This window comes from Bombina bombina, chromosome 10 (assembly GCF_027579735.1).
Source record: "Bombina bombina isolate aBomBom1 chromosome 10, aBomBom1.pri, whole genome shotgun sequence".
In the NCBI taxonomy this organism is placed as follows: Eukaryota; Metazoa; Chordata; class Amphibia; order Anura; family Bombinatoridae; genus Bombina; species Bombina bombina.
Genome location: NC_069508.1, coordinates 210,348,330 through 210,369,239, shown reverse-complemented (window position 1 = coordinate 210,369,239; position 20,910 = coordinate 210,348,330). Strand labels below are relative to the sequence as shown.

At 35.7% G+C, this 20,910-nt stretch overlaps 1 protein-coding gene across 1 annotated transcript in view; it reads right to left on the bottom strand.

Annotated features, from left to right (window-relative positions):
• Positions 1 to 20,910, bottom strand: part of UBE2U (ubiquitin conjugating enzyme E2 U) — a 169,010-nt gene that overhangs the window by 30,817 nt on the left and 117,283 nt on the right. The window contains exon 8 of the mRNA XM_053693081.1: positions 2,600 to 2,688. Coding sequence (XP_053549056.1) covers positions 2,600 to 2,688 — 89 coding nt within the window. The remainder of the gene's footprint in view (positions 1 to 2,599; positions 2,689 to 20,910) is intronic.

Sequence of the window (20,910 nt, the reverse complement as noted above, 5' to 3'; positions counted from 1 at the left end):
TTGAAGATCACCTTACCGGGAGAAGTCTTCACCCAACCGGGCCGAAGTCCTCAATGAATCCGGCAGAAGTGGTCCTCCAGACGGGCAGAAGTGGTCCTCCAGACGGGCAGAAGTCTTCATCTAGACGGCATCTTCTATCTTCATCCATCCGGCGCGGAGCGGGTCCATCTTCAAGACATCCGACGCGGAGCATCCTCTTCTTTCCACGGCGACTGAAGAATGAAGGTTCCTTTAAGTGATGTCATCCAAGATGGCGTCCCTTAGATTCTGAATGGCTGATAGAATTCTATCAGCCAATCGGAATTAAGGTAGGAAAAATCCTATTGGCTGATGCAATCAGCCAATAGGATTGAACTTCAATCCTATTGGCTGATTGCATCAGCCAATAGGATTTTTTCTACCTTAATTCCAATTGGCTGATAGAATTCTATCAGCCAATCAGAATTGAAGGGACGCCGTCTTGGATGACGTCACTTAAAGGTACCTTCTTTCTTCAGTCGCCGTGGAAAGAAGAGGATGCTCTGCGTCTGATGTCTTGAAGATGGATCCGCTCCGCACCGGATGGATGAAGATAGAAGATGCCGTCTGGATGAAGACTTCTGCCCGTCTGGAGGACCACTTCTGCCCGTCTGTAGGACTACTTCTGCCCGTCTGGAGGACCACTTCTGCCGGATTCGTTGAGGACTTTTGGCCCGGTTGGGTGAAGACTTCTCCTGGTAAGGTGATCTTCAAGGGGTTAGTGTTCGGTTTTTTTAATGGGGTAATGGGGTATTGGGTGGGTTTTAGAGTAGGGTTGGTTGTGTGGGTGGTGGGTTTTAATGTTGGGGGGGGATTTGTAATTTTTTTTACAGGTAAAAGAGCTGATTACTTTGGGGCAATGCCCCGCAAAAGGCCCTTTTAAGGGCTATTTGTAATTTAGTGTAGGGTAGGGCTTTTTTTATTTTGGGGGGGCTTTTCTATTTTGTTAGGGGGATTAGATTAGGTGTAATTAGTTTAAAAATCTTGTAATTTGTTTATTATTTTCTGTAATTTAGTGGGGGGTTTTTTGTACTTAGATAATAGATAATTTAATTGTATTTAATTTAGGGAAATAATTTAATAGTAGTGTAGTGTTAGGTGTAATTGTAACTTAGGTTAGGTTTTATTTTACAGGTACTTTTGTATTTATTTTAACTAGGTAGTTATTAAATAGTTAATAACTATTTAATAACTATTGTACCTAGTTAAAATAAATACAAACTTGCCTGTAAAATAAAAATAAACCCTAAGCTAGATACAATGTAACTATTAGTTATATTGTAGCTAGCTTAGGGTTTATTTTATAGGTAAGTATTTAGTTTTAAATAGGAATAATTTAGTTAATTATAGTAATTTTATTTATATTTATTTTAATTATATTTAAGTTAGGGGGTGTTAGGGTTAGACTTAGGTTTAGGGGTTAATATTTTTAATATAGTGGCGGTGACATTGGCGGCGGCAGATTAGGGGTTAATGAATGTAGGTAGGTGTCGGCGATGTTAGGGATGGCAGACTAGGTGTTATTAATATTTAGCTAATGTTTGCGATGAAGGAGTGCGGCAGTTTAAGGGTTAAAATATTTATTATAGTGGCGGCGATGTCCGGTTCGGCAGATTAGGGGTTAAAATTTTTATTTTAGTGTTTGCGATGTGGGGTGGGGGGCTCGGTTTAGGGGTTAATAGGTAGTTTATGGGTGTTAGTGTACTTTTTAACACTTTAGTTAAGAGTTTTATGCTACGGCGTTGTAGTTTAAAACTCTTAACTACTGACTTTAAAATGCGGTACCAGTCTTGACAGGAGAGGGTGTACCGCTCACTTTTTGGCAGACTCGTAATACCGGCGCTATGCAAGTCCCATTGAAAAAACTAGGATAAGCAATTTACGTAAGTGGATTTGCGGTATTTCCAAGTCTGGCGAAAAAAGTGAGCGGTACACCTGTACCTGCAAGACTCGTAATACCAGCTGGCATTAAAAAGCAGCGTTGGGACCGGCTAATGCTGCTTTTTAAGCCTAACGCACAACTCGTAATCTAGCCGATTGTTTGCTGCAACAATCTACACACCAGCCTGGTAAAGTGTGTCTCTTAAACATGCAGTTCTACAGGGTTGATAGTCTTAAAATGACACGCTCTTACGCAGGGGTTTTCAAAGTCTTAGGCGTCGTGATGGGCCTCCCCTTTACAAGAAAGCGCCCGAACATGTAATTCTTCGATTATAATGACCCTTTAAACATTTTTGTGAGTGATTTCAGAACAGATGTTAATTTTTCCATAAAATATGATTTATGCAGCAATTTAACAATATATATACATTTTTTACTGGATCTTTTTATTTCAATATTTGTTTCATATGATTGTTTTGTGAGCCCAATAGTAATGTGCACATCTCTTTAAATACAGGAAACTCCCCTTTGTGTGTATGCTGTCTGCATTTTTCATTATGCGGCGGATATAATAAGCTACTTTGTATCATGTCCGCTCGCACATTGATAAACATGCCCCATAGAGTTTTCTAAGTCAAACAATGAGTTATAAAACTCCAAACAAGGGTTCAAGCCAAATCTGATAGCTAAACGTTCTTACCCATGTGTTTTAAATCATATGTAGCTTTGGATGTGGCAATTTGAGTCCAATTCTTGTGATAATCTTCAAACGAGACAGAGTTTATCTTCCTGTAAAAAAGTAATCAAATGTCATCAGAGCAGAAGTCTCTTGTATGCAGCACCAGTGAGTCTGTAAAACAGAACTGTGTTACAAATAATGTGGCATTTGTTATGTGCGACACTAAAAATGAAACATATCAATGAGAGGGGTTAACTGGATGGTAAAAGCAATTTGTTTATATTTAACTTTATCAAGGATTTAAAGGGACATTACATTTCATGGTTACAACTCTGCCATGCTATTGTTTTTCCTATTATGCTTACAGCTGTCTTTAAAGGGACATGAAACACTTAGGCCTATATTACGAGTGGAGCGCAATATTGTGCTTATGCATTTGCATTGCCTGTGTTTATATGTGTATATACACACATTAACAAATAAATATATATTTATATAAGCATGTACATATATATTTATGTGTTTATATGTGTATATACACACATTAACAAATATATATTTATATAAGCATGTACATATATATTTATGTGTTTATATGTGTATATACACACACATTAACAAATAAATATATATTTATATAAGCATGTACATATATATTTACGTGTTTATATGTATATACAGACATTAACAAATAAATATATATTTATATAAGCATGTACATATATATTTATGTGTTTATATGTGTATATACACACATTAACAAATATATATTTATATAAGCATGTACATATATATTTATGTGTTTTTATGTGTATATACACACATTAACAAATAAATATATATTTATATAAGCATGTACATATATATTTATGTGTTTATATGTGTATATACACACATTAACAAATATATATTTATATAAGCATGTACATATATATTTATGTGTTTATATGTGTATATACACACACATTAACAAATAAATATATATTTATATAAGCATGTACATATATATTTACGTGTTTATATGTGTATATACACACATTAACAAATAAATATATATTTATATAAGCATGTACATATATATTTATGTGTTTATATGTGTATATACAGACATTAACAAATAAATATATATTTATATAAGCATGTACATATATATTTATGTGTTTATATGTGTATATACACACATTAACAAATACATATTTATATAAGCATGTACATATATATTTATGTGTTTTTATGTGTATATACACACATTAACAAATATATATTTATATAAGCATGTACATATATATTTATGTGTTTTTATGTGTATATACACACATTAACAAATAAATATATATTTATATAAGCATGTACATATATATTTATGTGTTTATATGTGTATATACACACATTAACAAATATATATTTATATAAGCATGTACATATATATTTATGTGTTTTTATGTGTATATACACACATTAACAAATAAATATATATTTATATAAGCATGTACATATATATTTATGTGTTTATATGTATATACAGACATTAACAAATAAATATATATTTATATAAGCATGTACATATATATTTATGTGTTTATATGTGTATATACACACATTAACAAATATATATTTATATAAGCATGTACATATATATTTATGTGTTTTTATGTGTATATACACACATTAACAAATAAATATATATTTATATAAGCATGTACATATATATTTATGTGTTTATATGTGTATATACAAACATTAACAAATATATATTTATATAAGCATGTACATATATATTTATGTGTTTTTATGTGTATATACACACATTAACAAATAAATATATATTTATATAAGCATGTACATATATATTTATGTGTTTATATGTGTATATACAGACATTAACAAATATATATTTATATAAGCATGTACATATATATTTATGTGTTTTTATGTGTATATACACACATTAACAAATAAATATATATTTATATAAGCATGTACATATATATTTATGTGTTTATATGTGTATATACAGACATTAACAAATATATATTTATATAAGCATGTACATATATATTTATGTGTTTTTATGTGTATATACACACATTAACAAATAAATATATATTTATATAAGCATGTACATATATATTTATGTGTTTATATGTGTATATACAGACTAAGGTTGCACCGATACCGATACTAGTATCGGTATCGGTGCCGATACCAAGTATTTGCATGAGTACTTGTACTCATGCAAAAGGCACCGATACTTAAACCGATACCTCCAATTCCCACACATACGCCATCTTGTGGCGTTTTTCAAACTGGATGTTCCCATTTCATTTTAAGCTGGAGAGGAGACTTAAAGGGACATTAAACCCAAAAATTTTCTTTCATAATTCAGAGAGATAATACAATTTTAAACAACATTCCAATTTACTTCTATTATCTAATTTGCTTCACTCTTTAGATATCCTTTGTTAAAGATATAGGAATGCACACGGGCGAGCCAATCACAGGAGGCATCTAAGTGCAGCCACCAATCAGAAGCTACTGAGCCTATCTAGATATGCTTTTCAGGAAAGAATATCAAGAGAATGAAGCAAATTAGATAATAGAAGTAAATTAGAAAGTTGTTTAAAATGGTATTCTCTATCTGAATCATGAAAGAAAAAAATTGGGTTTAATGTCCCTTTAACTAAAAAATTGTTCACTTCTGTTCTGCTAATACAAATTGCTGTTATTTTTATTATTGTACGTTTGAGAGCAGTGCCCCAAAAGCTGCTACTATACAGCTGGAAGCCTACCTGGGATAGATCTCTGTACCTCATTCAGACAAACCCCTGACATACTGGGCAGTTAATAAACTGAGATTTAATGGCCCAAAAATATCTTTATGACCCATGCAGTAGTGTGAAAGACTGTTCCGCTTAGAGTCAAACGTCCTTACTGATAAAAGAAACAGATTTATAGCTGAACATGCAGAGATGCTTCTGTTCCTTAATAAGAACTTACTGATAGCAGAAACAGACTTATAGCTGAACATGCAGAGATGCTTCTGTTCCTTAATAAGAACTTACTGATAGCAGAAACAGACTTATAGCTGAACATGCAGAGATGCTTCTGTTCCTTAATAAGAACTTACTGATAGCAGAAACAGACTTACAGCTGAACATACAGAGATGCTTCTGTTCCTTAATAAGAACTTACTGATAGCAGAAACAGACTTATAGCTGAACATGCAGAGATGCTTCTGTTCCTTAATAAGAACTTACTGATAGCAGAAACAGACCTATAGCTGAACATGCAGAGATGCTTCTGTTCCTTAATAAGAACTTACTGATAGCAGAAACAGACTTATAACTGAACATGCAGAGATGCTTCTGTTCCTTAATAAGAACTTACTGATAGCAGAAACAGACTTATAGCTGAACATGCAGAGATGCTTCTGTTCCTTAATAAGAACTTACTGATAGCAGAAACAGACTTATAGCTGAACATGCAGAGATGCTTCTGTTCCTTAATAAGAACTTACTGATAGCAGAAACAGACTTATAGCTGAACATGCAGAGATGCTTCTGTTCCTTAATAAGAACTTACTGATAGCAGAAACAGACTTATAGCTGAACATGCAGAGATGCTTCTGTTCCTTAATAAGAACTTACTGATAGCAGAAACAGACTTACAGCTGAACATACAGAGATGCTTCTGTTCCTTAATAAGAACTTACTGATAGCAGAAACAGACTTATAGCTGAACATGCAGAGGTGCTTCTGTTCCTTAATAAGATCTTACTGATAGCAGAAACATACTTATAGCTGAACATGCAGAGGTGCTTCTGTTCCTTAATAAGATCTTACTGATAGCAGAAACAGACTTATAGCTGAACATACAGAGATGCTTCTGTTCCTTAATAAGAACTTACTGATAGCAGAAACAGACTTATAGCTGAACATGCAGAGATGCTTCTGTTCCTTAATAAGAACTTACTGATAGCAGAAGCAGACTTATAGCTGAACATGCAGAGATGCTTCTGTTCCTTAATGAGAACTTACTGATAGCAGAAACAGACTTATAGCTGAACATGCAGAGATGCTTCTGTTCCTTAATAAGAACTTACTGATAGCAGAAACAGACTTATAGCTGAACATGCAGAGATGCTTCTGTTCCTTAATAAGAACTTACTGATAGCAGAAACAGACTTATAGCTGAACATGCAGAGGTGCTTCTGTTCCTTAATAAGATCTTACTGATAGCAGAAACAGACTTATAGCTGAACATACAGAGATGCTTCTGTTCCTTAATAAGAACTTACTGATAGCAGAAACAGACTTATAGCTGAACATGCAGAGATGCTTCTGTTCCTTAATAAGAACTTACTGATAGCAGAAACAGACTTATAGCTGAACATGCAGAGATGCTTCTGTTCCTTAATAAGAACTTACTGATAGCAGAAACAGACTTACAGCTGAACATACAGAGATGCTTCTGTTCCTTAATAAGAACTTACTGATAGCAGAAACAGACTTATAGCTGAACATGCAGAGATGCTTCTGTTCCTTAATAAGAACTTACTGATAGCAGAAACAGACTTATAGCTGAACATGCAGAGATGCTTCTGTTCCTTAATAAGAACTTACTGATAGCAGAAACAGACTTATAGCTGAACATGCAGAGATGCTTCTGTTCCTTAATAAGAACTTACTGATAGCAGAAACAGACTTACAGCTGAACATACAGAGATGCTTCTGTTCCTTAATAAGAACTTACTGATAGCAGAAACAGACTTATAGCTGAACATGCAGAGGTGCTTCTGTTCCTTAATAAGATCTTACTGATAGCAGAAACATACTTATAGCTGAACATGCAGAGGTGCTTCTGTTCCTTAATAAGATCTTACTGATAGCAGAAACAGACTTATAGCTGAACATACAGAGATGCTTCTGTTCCTTAATGAGAACTTACTGATAGCAGAAACAGACTTATAGCTGAACATGCAGAGATGCTTCTGTTCCTTAATAAGAACTTACTGATAGCAGAAGCAGACTTATAGCTGAACATGCAGAGATGCTTCTGTTCCTTAATGAGAACTTACTGATAGCAGAAACAGACTTATAGCTGAACATGCAGAGATGCTTCTGTTCCTTAATAAGAACTTACTGATAGCAGAAACAGACTTATAGCTGAACATGCAGAGATGCTTCTGTTCCTTAATAAGAACTTACTGATAGCAGAAACAGACTTATAGCTGAACATGCAGAGGTGCTTCTGTTCCTTAATAAGATCTTACTGATAGCAGAAACAGACTTATAGCTGAACATACAGAGATGCTTCTGTTCCTTAATAAGAACTTACTGATAGCAGAAACAGACTTATAGCTGAACATGCAGAGATGCTTCTGTTCCTTAATAAGAACTTACTGATAGCAGAAACAGACTTATAGCTGAACATGCAGAGATGCTTCTGTTCCTTAATAAGAACTTACTGATAGCAGAAACAGACTTACAGCTGAACATGCAGAGATGCTTCTGTTCCTTAATAAGAACTTACTGATAGCAGAAACAGACTTATAGCTGAACATGCAGAGATGCTTCTGTTCCTTAATAAGAACTTACTGATAGCAGAAACAGACTTATAGCTGAACATGCAGAGATGCTTCTGTTCCTTAATAAGAACTTACTGATAGCAGAAACAGACTTACAGCTGAACATGCAGAGATGCTTCTGTTCCTTAATAAGAACTTACTGATAGCAGAAACAGACTTATAGCTGAACATGCAGAGATGCTTCTGTTCCTTAATAAGAACTTACTGATAGCAGAAACAGACTTATAGCTGAACATACAGAGATGCTTCTGTTCCTTAATAAGAACTTACTGATAACAGAAACAGACTTATAGCTGAACATGCAGAGATGCTTCTGTTCCTTAATAAGAACTTACTGATGGCAGAAACAGACTTATAGCTGAACATGCAGAGATGCTTCTGTTCCTTAATAAGAACTTACTGATAGCAGAAACAGACTTATAGCTGAACATGCAGATATGCTTCTGTTCCTTTATAAGAACTTACTGATGGCAGAAACAGACTTATAGCTGAACATGCAGAGATGCTTCTGTTCCTTAATAAGAACTTACTGATAGCAGAAACAGACCTATAGCTGAACATGCAAAGATGCTTCTGTTCCTTAATAAGAACTTACTGATAGCAGAGACAGACTTATAGCTGAACATGCAGAGATGCTTCTGTTCATTAAAAAGAACTTACTGATAGCAGAAACAGACTTACAGCTGAACATGCAGAGATGCTTCTGTTCCTTAATAAGAACTTACTGATAGCAGAGACAGACTTATAGCTGAACATGCAGAGATGCTTCTGTTCCTTAATAAGAACTTACTGATAGCAGAAACAGACTTATAGCTGAACATGCAGAGATGCTTCTGTTCCTTAATAAGAACTTACTGATAGCAAAAGCAGACTTATAGCTGAACATGCAGAGATGCTTCTGTTCCTTAATAAGAACTTACTGATAGCAGAAACAGACTTATAGCTGAACATGCAGAGATGCTTCTGTTCCTTAATAAGAACTTACTGATAGCAGAAACAGACTTATAGCTGAACATGCAGAGATGCTTCTGTTCCTTAATAAGAACTTACTAATAGCAGAAACAGACTTATAGCTGAACATACAGAGATGCTTCTGTTCCTTAATAAGAACTTACTGATAGCAGAAACAGACTTATAGCTGTACCTGCAGAGATGCTTCTGTTCCTTAATAAGAACTTACTGATAGCAGAAACAGACTTATAGCTGAACATGCAGAGATGCTTCTGTTCCTTAATAAGAACTTACTGATAGCAGAAGCAGACTTATAGCTGAACATGCAGAGATGCTTCTGTTCCTTAATAAGAACTTACTGATAGCAGAAACAGACTTATAGCTGAACATGCAGAGATGCTTCTGTTCCTTAATAAGAACTTACTGATAGCAGAAACAGACTTACAGCTGAACATGCAGAGATGCTTCTGTTCCTTAATAAGAACTTACTGATAGCAGAAACAGACTTATAGCTGAACATGCAGAGATGCTTCTGTTCCTTAATAAGAACTTACTGATAGCAGAAACAGACTTATAGCTGAACATGCAGAGATGCTTCTGTTCCTTAATAAGAGCTTACTGATAGCAGAAACAGACTTATAGCTGAACATGCAGAGATGCTTCTGTTCCTTAAAAAGAACTTGCCACTAACTTTTGAAAAATTACTCTAATTGCTAGATTGCCTGTTATACTGCTAGTTCTCATCTTGCACAACTATGCTCAAAACATACTGTACTCTGAGGAACATCCTTAGCCAGGGCTGGACTGGGAATAAAAAGCAGCCCTGGAAAAATATGAAGACCAGCCCTATTTTCTGTTGAGTCAGTAGAATGCAAATGCCCCATTTTTCTCAAAGGGGATTACTGGGATACTCCTTCCCCAATATTATTCTCAGAATTAAATTATATTACTTTGTATTAGGTACAAATGTCAGATTGATGAGTTATATAGGCACCCTACAACCCAATTGCATCCAGTAATCACCCCTTTAAATTGTAGCTTTCCATCCCCAGCTGCTGCAGCTATTATTTATTGTAGTTAATTAATATATGTTATTGTAATATTTTTATTTATAAACATGTTCTGTGAACTTTGTGACAACAAGCACATAAAACTGTTTTAGTATTAAAACACTAGTCCTAAAGCCCGTGTACACGGGCCAATTTTTGAGGTACCGCGGTTCCATCCCTCTCCCCCTCTCTCTCCCCCCTCTCTCTCCCCCCCCTCTTTTCTCTCTCCCCCCCCCCTCTTTTCTCTCTCCCCCCCTCTTTTCTCTCTCTCCCCTCCCCTCTTTTCTCTCTCTCCCCTCCCCTCTTTTCTCTCTCTCTCCCCCCCCTTTTTTCTCTCTCCCCTCCCCCTTTTTTCTCTCTCTCCCCCCCTCTTTTCTCTCTCTCCCCCCCTCTTTTCTCTCTCTCTCTCTCTCCCTCCCTCTTCTCTCTCTCTCTCTCTCCCCCTCTTCTCTCCCCCCCTCTTTTCTCTCTCTCTCTCTCTCTCCCCCCCTCTTTTCTCTCTCTCCCCCCCTCTTTTCTCTCTCCCCCCCCTCTTTTCTCTCTCTCCCCCCCTCTTTTCTCTCTCTCTCCCCCCCTTCTTTTCTCTCTCTCCCCCCCTCTTTTCTCTCTCTCTCTCTCCCCCCCTTCTCTCTCTCTCTCTCTCTCTCTCTCTCTCTCTCCCTCCCCTCTCTCTCCCTCCTCTCTCTCTCTCCCCCTCCTCTCTCTCTCTCCCCCCCCCCCTCTTTTCTCTCTCTCTCTCTATCTCTCTCCCCCCCCCTCTTTTCTCTCTCTCTCCCCCCTCTTTTCTCTCTCTCTCCCCCCCTCTTTTCTCTCTCTCTCCCCCCTCTTTTCTCTCTCTCCCCCCTCTTTTCTCTCTCTCTCTCCCCCCCCCTTCTCTCTCTCTCTCCCTCTTATCTCTCTCTCCCTCTTCTCTCTCTCCCCCCTCTTCTCTCTCTCTCTCTCTCTCCCCCCCCTTGTCTCTCTCTCTCTCTCTTCTCTTGTACCTGATCATCGCACTGCTGCTACAACTCCTGTACCCGATCATCGCGCTGCTGCTACAACGCGTGCAAGGTCGGGTTCTACCTGTTCATCGCGCTGCTATTACAATTGCGGAGGTGCGCGTGCGAGGTCGGGTGGATGCGCGTGCGGTCTATTCTCTGCTGTGCGCTGCTTAAACTACGGAGGTGCGCGTGCGAGGTCAATCTAAGGCCAAGTGTGTTTGTCTCTACTGCGCATGACGGCTTCAGACAAACACACTTGGCCTTTTTTAATATAGGATGTCTTTTGAGATACAGTTCATAATTATAAAGACGCGATCTTAAATCATTAGTCTGTATTGTGCTTGGTAAACTGTCATGACATAAAACAAAAGTATCGGTAATTGGTATCGGTGAGTATTTGAAAAAAAGTATCGGTACTTGTACTCGGTCTTAGAAAAATGGTATCGGTGCAACCCTAATACAGACATTAACAAATAAATATATATTTATATAAGCATGTACATATATATTTATGTGTTTATATGTGTATACTATAAGCATGTACATATATATTTATGTGTTTATATGTGTATACTATAAGCATGTACATATATATTTATGTGTTTATATGTGTATACAGACATATTAACAAATAAATATATATTTATATAAGCATGTACATATATATTTATGTGTTTATATATGTATATACACACATTAACAAATAAATATATATTTATATAAGCATGTACATATATATTTACGTGTTTATATGTGTATATACAGACATTAACAAATAAATATATATTTATATAAGCATGTACATATATATTTATGTGTTTATATGTGTATATACACACACATTAACAAATAAATATATATTTTTATAAGCATGTACATATATATTTATGTGTTTATATGTGTATATACACACATTAACAAATAAATATATATTCATATAAGCATGTACATATATATTTATGTGTTTTTATGTGTATATACACACATTTAACAAATAAATATATATTTATATAAGCATGTACATATATATTTATGTGTTTTATGTGTATATAAGGCTATGATTACGGCAAACTGCTGAAACGCGTAAGCCTGTGTGCTGCGCTTTCCTCTCTACGAATGTGGCAGGCTGTCACAATATCTTTCAAGTTTATTTTTAAAGATTGTGCAAATAAAAGTTGTTTTTTCTTCCTGACTATATACACACATTAACAAATAAATATATATTTATGTAAGCATGAACATATATATTCAGAGTAAAAACGCAGTCCTTATTCACCTCTATGTAACCATTTTTTCCCAAACACCCCACATCCCCTCACTTTAACCTCTTATAACTGGTTAATGCAGTTTTTATTTTAAAAAATACAGGACTAATAATCTATACTATGGAGCAGGTCTATGTGAAGCAGGGAGCAGTGTAAAGAGTGTATGTTTCAGCTGACAACTAATTACAGAGACTGGTTTGTTACTGAGGTCAGGGCCGGCCCTAGTCAGTGCGGGGCCCAAGGCAGGATGACAAAATGGTGCCCCCTTTCTCCCTGTCTCCAACCCCACCCAATCTCTGCCCCAACCCGCTCAATCCCCGCCTCCAACCCTGCCCAATATCCGCCTCCAACCCCGCCCCCATAGCTTTTAAAATGAACAAAAATGGGAGAAAAATAATTTAAGGTAATGCACAACATTTTATTTATAAAACAAACATATAAATCCACTAATCTGGAGCACTATAACATTGTATATATTGCAATATACCATTTGTACTATTGGAACAACGGTTTATGTATATAATGAAGAATTATGTTGACAATTAGGGACAGTTGAGTTGAACTTGGCCTTATTTTTATATGTTATATCTTATGATAACAAGAACATTACAGAAACGCCAGGGCCGGCCCTAGCAAGTGCAGGTCCCTAGGCAGAATGACAGCGCAGTGGCCTCTACCCAGAACAAAAAATACTTAAAAGAAATGGGGCAATGCACTGTACCACACAAACACACAGATATAATACACACACACAGAGATGCTTATATACACATACATCCACACACTCAGACACATACACAGGTACACAGGTGTACACACAGACAGCCTGCCCACAAACACACACACAGCCCCCCCCCCACACACACACATAGCCCACAACACACACACACAGCCCACACACACACGGCCCACACACCCACACACACACGGCCCACACACACATGGCCCCCACACACACACACACAGCCCACACACACAGCTCACACACACACACAGCCCCCCCACACACACACAGCCCTTACACACACACAGCCCCAACACATACACGGCCCACACACCCACACACACATGGCCCACACACACACACACACAGCCCACACACACAGCTCACACACACACACAGCCCTTACACACACAGCCCTTACACACACACAGCCCCAACACATACACAGCCCACACACACACACAGCCCACACACATACACAACACACACACACACACAGCCCACACACAGCCCACACACACACAGCCCCCCCCACACACACAGCCCCCCCACACACAGCCCACAAACACACACACAGCCCCCCCACACACACATAGCCCACACACACAGCCCACACACACACACAGCCCACACACACACACAGCCCCCACACACACACAGCCCACACACACACATACACAGCCCACACACACACACAGCCCCCCCCCACACACACACATAGCCCACACACACACACAGCCCACACACACACACAGCCCACACACACACACATACACAGCCCACACACACACACACACACAGCCCACACACACACACAGCCCACACACACACATAGCCCACACACATAGCCCACACACACACACACAGCCCACACACACACACAGCCCACACACACACACAGCCCACACACACACACAGCCCACACACACACACAGCCCCCGCCCGCAGCAATGTACAACTGGGAGCTAGCTAAACACATCAGTTTACACACACAGCCCACACACACACACAGCCCACACACACACACAGCCCCCACACACACACAGCCCACACACACACACAGCCCACACACACACACAGCCCACACACACACACAGCCCCCGCCCGCAGCAATGTACAACTGGGAGCTAGCTAAACACATCAGGTGAGCCAATACCAAAAGACATGTGAACAGCCTCCAATTAGCAGCTCTCTCCCAGTAGTGAATTACTGACCCTGAGCCCACCTAAGTATTCATTTCAACAAAGCATACCAATAGAGCCAAGCAAATAACAAAGTTGTTTAAAATAGCTGCTCTAACTCATTGCTTTTCAGGTCTCCCTGAGGTCAGGTTTGAAACCAATGCTCTATCTGAATCATTAAGGTTTCATTTTGACTTTATTGTCCCTTAAGAATATAACAAATGCAGATGTTTTTAATGAGAAAACGTTTCAATCAAACTATTCGACTTTTTAAAATAGTTTAAATATTTCACATGCAACTTAGAGTGGTTGCAAACACTGAATAATTCTAGCCAGAGAATAGTATAGGTATCGAAATCAAAGATTATCCTGAGAATAGAATGTTTCCATTAGCAAAAATGCTTTTAGTAAAAGTTATTTCAGTGGTATATGCACATATGCTGAGGGTCTGTGCACCAGTATTCAAACACCATGCCAGCTCACCATTTATGTCATTTAAGCAACTTGACTCTAAGACGGTGTTGTGTTTGAATACTGGTGCATGGGCCGTGCAGCATATGTGCATATTTTACAGAAAACAGTTGTAAGTTCTACTAGAAGCACATTGTAAGTTCTACTAGAAGCACATTTTACAGAAATCAGTTGTAAGTTCTACTAGAAGCACATTGTAAGTTCTACTAGAAGCACATTTTACAGAAAACAGTTGTAAGTTCTACTAGAAGCACATTGTAAGTTCTACTAGAAGCACATTTTACAGAAATCAGTTGTAAGTTCTACTAGAAGCACATTGTAAGTTCTACTAGAAGCACATTTTACATAAATCAGTTGTAAGTTCTACTAGAAGCACATTGTAAGTTCTACTAGAAGCACATTTTACAGAAAACAGTTGTAAGTTCTACTAGAAGCACATTGTAAGTTCTACTAGAAGCACATTTTACAGAAAACAGTTGTAAGTTCTACTAGAAGCACATTGTAAGTTCTACTAGAAGCACATTGTAAGTTCTACTAGAAGCACATTTTACAGAAATCAGTTGTAAGTTCTACTAGAAGCACATTTTACAGAAATCAGTTGTAAGTTCTACTAGAAGAACATTTTACAGAAATCAGTTGTAAGTTCTACTAGAAGCACATTTTACAGAAAACAGTTGTAAGTTCTACTAGAAGCACATTTTACAGAAATCAGTTGTAAGTTCTACTAGAAGCACATTTTACAGAAAACAGTTGTAAGTTCTACTAGAAGCACATTTTACAGAAATCAGTTGTAAGTTCTACTAGAAGCATATTTTACAGAAATCAGTTGTAAGTTCTACTAGAAGCACATTTTACAGAAATCAGTTGTAAGTTCTACTAGAAGCATATTTTACAGAAATCAGTTGTAAGTTCTACTAGAAGCACATTTTACAGAAATCAGTTGTAAGTTCTACTAGAAGCATATTTTACAGATATCAGTTGTAAGTTCTACTAGAAGCATATTTTACAGAAATCAGTTGTACGTTCTACTAGAAGCACATTTTACAGAAATCAGTTGTAAGTTCTACTAGAAGCATATTTTACAGAAATCAGTTGTAAGTTCTACTAGAAGCATATTTTACAGAAATCAGTTGTAAGTTCTACTAGAAGCACATTTTACAGAAATCAGTTGTAAGTTCTACTAGAAGCACATTTTACAGAAATCAGTTGTAAGTTCTACTAGAAGCACATTTTACAGAAATCAGTTGTAAGTTCTAATAGAAGCACATTTTACAGAAGCACATTTTACAGAAAACAGTTGTAAGTTCTACTAGAAGCACATTTTACAGAAATCAGTTGTAAGTTCTACTAGAAGCATATTTTACAGAAGCATATTTTACAGAAAACAGTTGTAAGTTCTACTAGAAGCACATTTTACAGAAATCAGTTGTAAGTTCTACTAGAAGCACATTTTACAGAAATCAGTTGTAAGTTCTACTAGAAGCACATTTTACAGAAATCAGTTGTAAGTTCTACTAGAAGCACATTTTACAGAAGCATATTTTACAGAAAACAGTTGTAAGTTCTACTAGAAGCACATTTTACAGAAATCAGTTGTAAGTTCTACTAGAAGCATATTTTACAGAAAACAGTTGTAAGTTCTACTAGAAGCACATTTTACAGAAATCAGTTGTAAGTTCTACTAGAAGCACATTTTACAGAAATCAGTTGTAAGTTCTACTAGAAGCACATTTTACAGAAATCAGTTGTAAGTTCTACTAGAAGCACATTTTACAGAAAACAGTTGTAAGTTCTACTAGAAGCATATTTTACAGAAATCAGTTGTAAGTTCTACTAGAAGCATATTTTACAGAAATCAGTTGTAAGTTCTACTAGAAGAACATTTTACAGAAATCAGTTGTAAGTTCTACTAGAAGCACATTTTACAGAAATCAGTTGTAAGTTCTACTAGAAGCACATTTTACAGAAAACAGTTGTAAGTTCTACTAGAAGCATATTTTACAGAAATCAGTTGTAAGTTCTACTAGAAGCATATTTTACAGAAATCAGTTGTAAGTTCAACTAGAAGCACATTTTACAGAAATCAGTTGTAAGTTCAACTAGGAGCACATTTTACAGAAATCAGTTGTAAGTTCTACTAGAAGCACATTTTACAGAAATCAGTTGTAAGTTCTACTAGAAGCATATTTTACAGAAATCAGTTGTAAGTTCTACTAGAAGCACATTTTACAGAAATCAGTTGTAAGTTCAACTAGAAGCACATTTTACAGAAATCAGTTGTAAGTTCTACTAGAAGCACATTTTACAGAAATCAGTTGTAAGTTCTACTAGAAGCACATTTTACAGAAATCAGTTGTAAGTTCTAATAGAAGCACATTTTACAGAAGCATATTTTACAGAAGCATATTTTACAGAAAACAGTTGTAAGTTCTACTAGAAGCACATTTTACAGAAATCAGTTGTAAGTTCTACTAGAAGCACATTTTACAGAAATCAGTTGTAAGTTCTACTAGAAGCACATTTTACAGAAGCATATTTTACAGAAAACAGTTGTAAGTTCTACTAGAAGCACATTTTACAGAAATCAGTTGTAAGTTCTACTAGAAGCATATTTTACAGAAGCATATTTTACAGAAATCAGTTGTAAGTTCTACTAGAAGCACATTTTACAGAAATCAGTTGTAAGTTCTACTAGAAGCACATTGTAAGTTCTACTAGAAGCACATTTTACATAAATCAGTTGTAAGTTCTACTAGAAGCACATTGTAAGTTCTACTAGAAGCACATTTTACAGAAAACAGTTGTAAGTTCTACTAGAAGCACATTGTAAGTTCTACTAGAAGCACATTTTACAGAAAACAGTTGTAAGTTCTACTAGAAGCACATTGTAAGTTCTACTAGAAGCACATTGTAAGTTCTACTAGAAGCACATTTTACAGAAATCAGTTGTAAGTTCTACTAGAAGCACATTTTACAGAAATCAGTTGTAAGTTCTACTAGAAGCACATTTTACAGAAATCAGTTGTAAGTTCTACTAGAAGCACATTTTACAGAAAACAGTTGTAAGTTCTACTAGAAGCACATTTTACAGAAATCAGTTGTAAGTTCTACTAGAAGCACATTTTACAGAAAACAGTTGTAAGTTCTACTAGAAGCACATTTTACAGAAATCAGTTGTAAGTTCTACTAGAAGCATATTTTACAGAAATCAGTTGTAAGTTCTACTAGAAGCACATTTTACAGAAATCAGTTGTAAGTTCTACTAGAAGCATATTTTACAGAAATCAGTTGTAAGTTCTACTAGAAGCACATTTTACAGAAATCAGTTGTAAGTTCTACTAGAAGCATATTTTACAGATATCAGTTGTAAGTTCTACTAGAAGCATATTTTACAGAAATCAGTTGTACGTTCTACTAGAAGCACATTTTACAGAAATCAGTTGTAAGTTCTACTAGAAGCATATTTTACAGAAATCAGTTGTAAGTTCTACTAGAAGCATATTTTACAGAAATCAGTTGTAAGTTCTACTAGAAGCACATTTTACAGAAATCAGTTGTAAGTTCTACTAGAAGCACATTTTACAGAAATCAGTTGTAAGTTCTACTAGAAGCACATTTTACAGAAATCAGTTGTAAGTTCTAATAGAAGCACATTTTACAGAAGCACATTTTACAGAAAACAGTTGTAAGTTCTACTAGAAGCACATTTTACAGAAATCAGTTGTAAGTTCTACTAGAAGCATATTTTACAGAAGCATATTTTACAGAAAACAGTTGTAAGTTCTACTAGAAGCACATTTTACAGAAATCAGTTGTAAGTTCTACTAGAAGCACATTTTACAGAAATCAGTTGTAAGTTCTACTAGAAGCACATTTTACAGAAGCATATTTTACAGAAAACAGTTGTAAGTTCTACTAGAAGCACATTTTACAGAAATCAGTTGTAAGTTCTACTAGAAGCATATTTTACAGAAAACAGTTGTAAGTTCTACTAGAAGCACATTTTACAGAAATCAGTTGTAAGTTCTACTAGAAGCACATTTTACAGAAATCAGTTGTAAGTTCTACTAGAAGCACATTTTACAGAAATCAGTTGTAAGTTCTACTAGAAGCACATTTTACAGAAAACAGTTGTAAGTTCTACTAGAAGCATATTTTACAGAAATCAGTTGTAAGTTCTACTAGAAGCATATTTTACAGAAATCAGTTGTAAGTTCTACTAGAAGAACATTTTACAGAAATCAGTTGTAAGTTCTACTAGAAGCACATTTTACAGAAATCAGTTGTAAGTTCTACTAGAAGCACATTTTACAGAAAACAGTTGTAAGTTCTACTAGAAGCATATTTTACAGAAATCAGTTGTAAGTTCTACTAGAAGCATATTTTACAGAAATCAGTTGTAAGTTCTACTAGAAGCACATTTTACAGAAATCAGTTGTAAGTTCAACTAGAAGCACATTTTACAGAAATCAGTTGTAAGTTCTACTAGAAGCACATTTTACAGAAATCAGTTGTAAGTTCTACTAGAAGCATATTTTACAGAAATCAGTTGTAAGTTCTACTAGAAGCACATTTTACAGAAATCAGTTGTAAGTTCAACTAGAAGCACATTTTACAGAAATCAGTTGTAAGTTCTACTAGAAGCACATTTTACAGAAATCAGTTGTAAGTTCTACTAGAAGCACATTTTACAGAAATCAGTTGTAAGTTCTAATAGAAGCACATTTTACAGAAGCATATTTTACAGAAGCATATTTTACAGAAAACAGTTGTAAGTTCTACTAGAAGCACATTTTACAGAAATCAGTTGTAAGTTCTACTAGAAGCACATTTTACAGAAATCAGTTGTAAGTTCTACTAGAAGCACATTTTACAGAAGCATATTTTACAGAAAACAGTTGTAAGTTCTACTAGAAGCACATTTTACAGAAATCAGTTGTAAGTTCTACTAGAAGCATATTTTACAGAAGCATATTTTACAGAAATCAGTTGTAAGTTCTACTAGAAGCACATTTTACAGAAATCAGTTGTAAGTTCTACTAGAAGCACATTTTACAGAAATCAGTTGTAAGTTCTACTAGAAGCACATTTTACAGAAATCAGTTGTAAGTTCTACTAGAAGCACATTTTACAGAAATCAGTTGTAAGTTCTACTAGAAGCACATTTTACAGAAATCAGTTGTAAGTTCTACTAGAAGCACATTTTACAGAAGCACATTTTACAGAAGCACATTTTACAGAAGCACATTTTACAGAAATCAGTTGTAAGTTCTACTAGAAGCACATTTTACAGAAGCACATTTTACAGAAAACAGTTGAAAGTTCTACTAGAAGCACATTTTACAGAAGCACATTTTACAGAAAACAGTTGAAAGTTCTACTAGAAGCACATTTTACAGAAGCACATTTTACAGAAATCAGTTGTAAGTTCTACTAGAAGCACATTTTACAGAAGCACATTTTACAGAAAACAGTTGAAAGTTCTACTAGAAGCACATTTTACAGAAGCACATTTTACAGAAATCAGTTGTAAGTTCTACTAGAAGCACATTTTACAGAAGCACATTTTACAGAAAACAGTTGTAAGTTCTACTAGAAGCACATTTTGACAATTGGGGTGGACACAGATGTTGCATAACTTAAACACAGACCATGCTGTCTCCTGGCTTCAACATTATAGCTTCCTTTATATTCAGCAAAAAACAAACAAACAAACAAACAAACAAAAGAAGAGTACAGCCAGTGCAGAGTTTTTTTTACATAACACCAAACCAAATATGGAACCAAGTCACTAACACAAAAATGTTTTACATGTGCTTTTGGAGGGAACAATTGGAAGCGTTTCATTATTTTGTACATCCATCAGACACCAAACGTATATTGCATAAAATATATATTGCAGTAGTTTGGTAGTAATGATGTCCTAACATATTTTATCCAGGCGATTATCTTTGAAAAAGTTTAACACTACTAACACAAAACCTTTCAAAAATGGCCGTCTGGAAAAAAATATATTCATTAGAAGCACATCATTACTTTGTACTACAACCAAACGCAAGTACTGTCTGCAATCTATAACTATTTTTCTATAGAATTCAACACTGACATGACACAAAACCTTTTT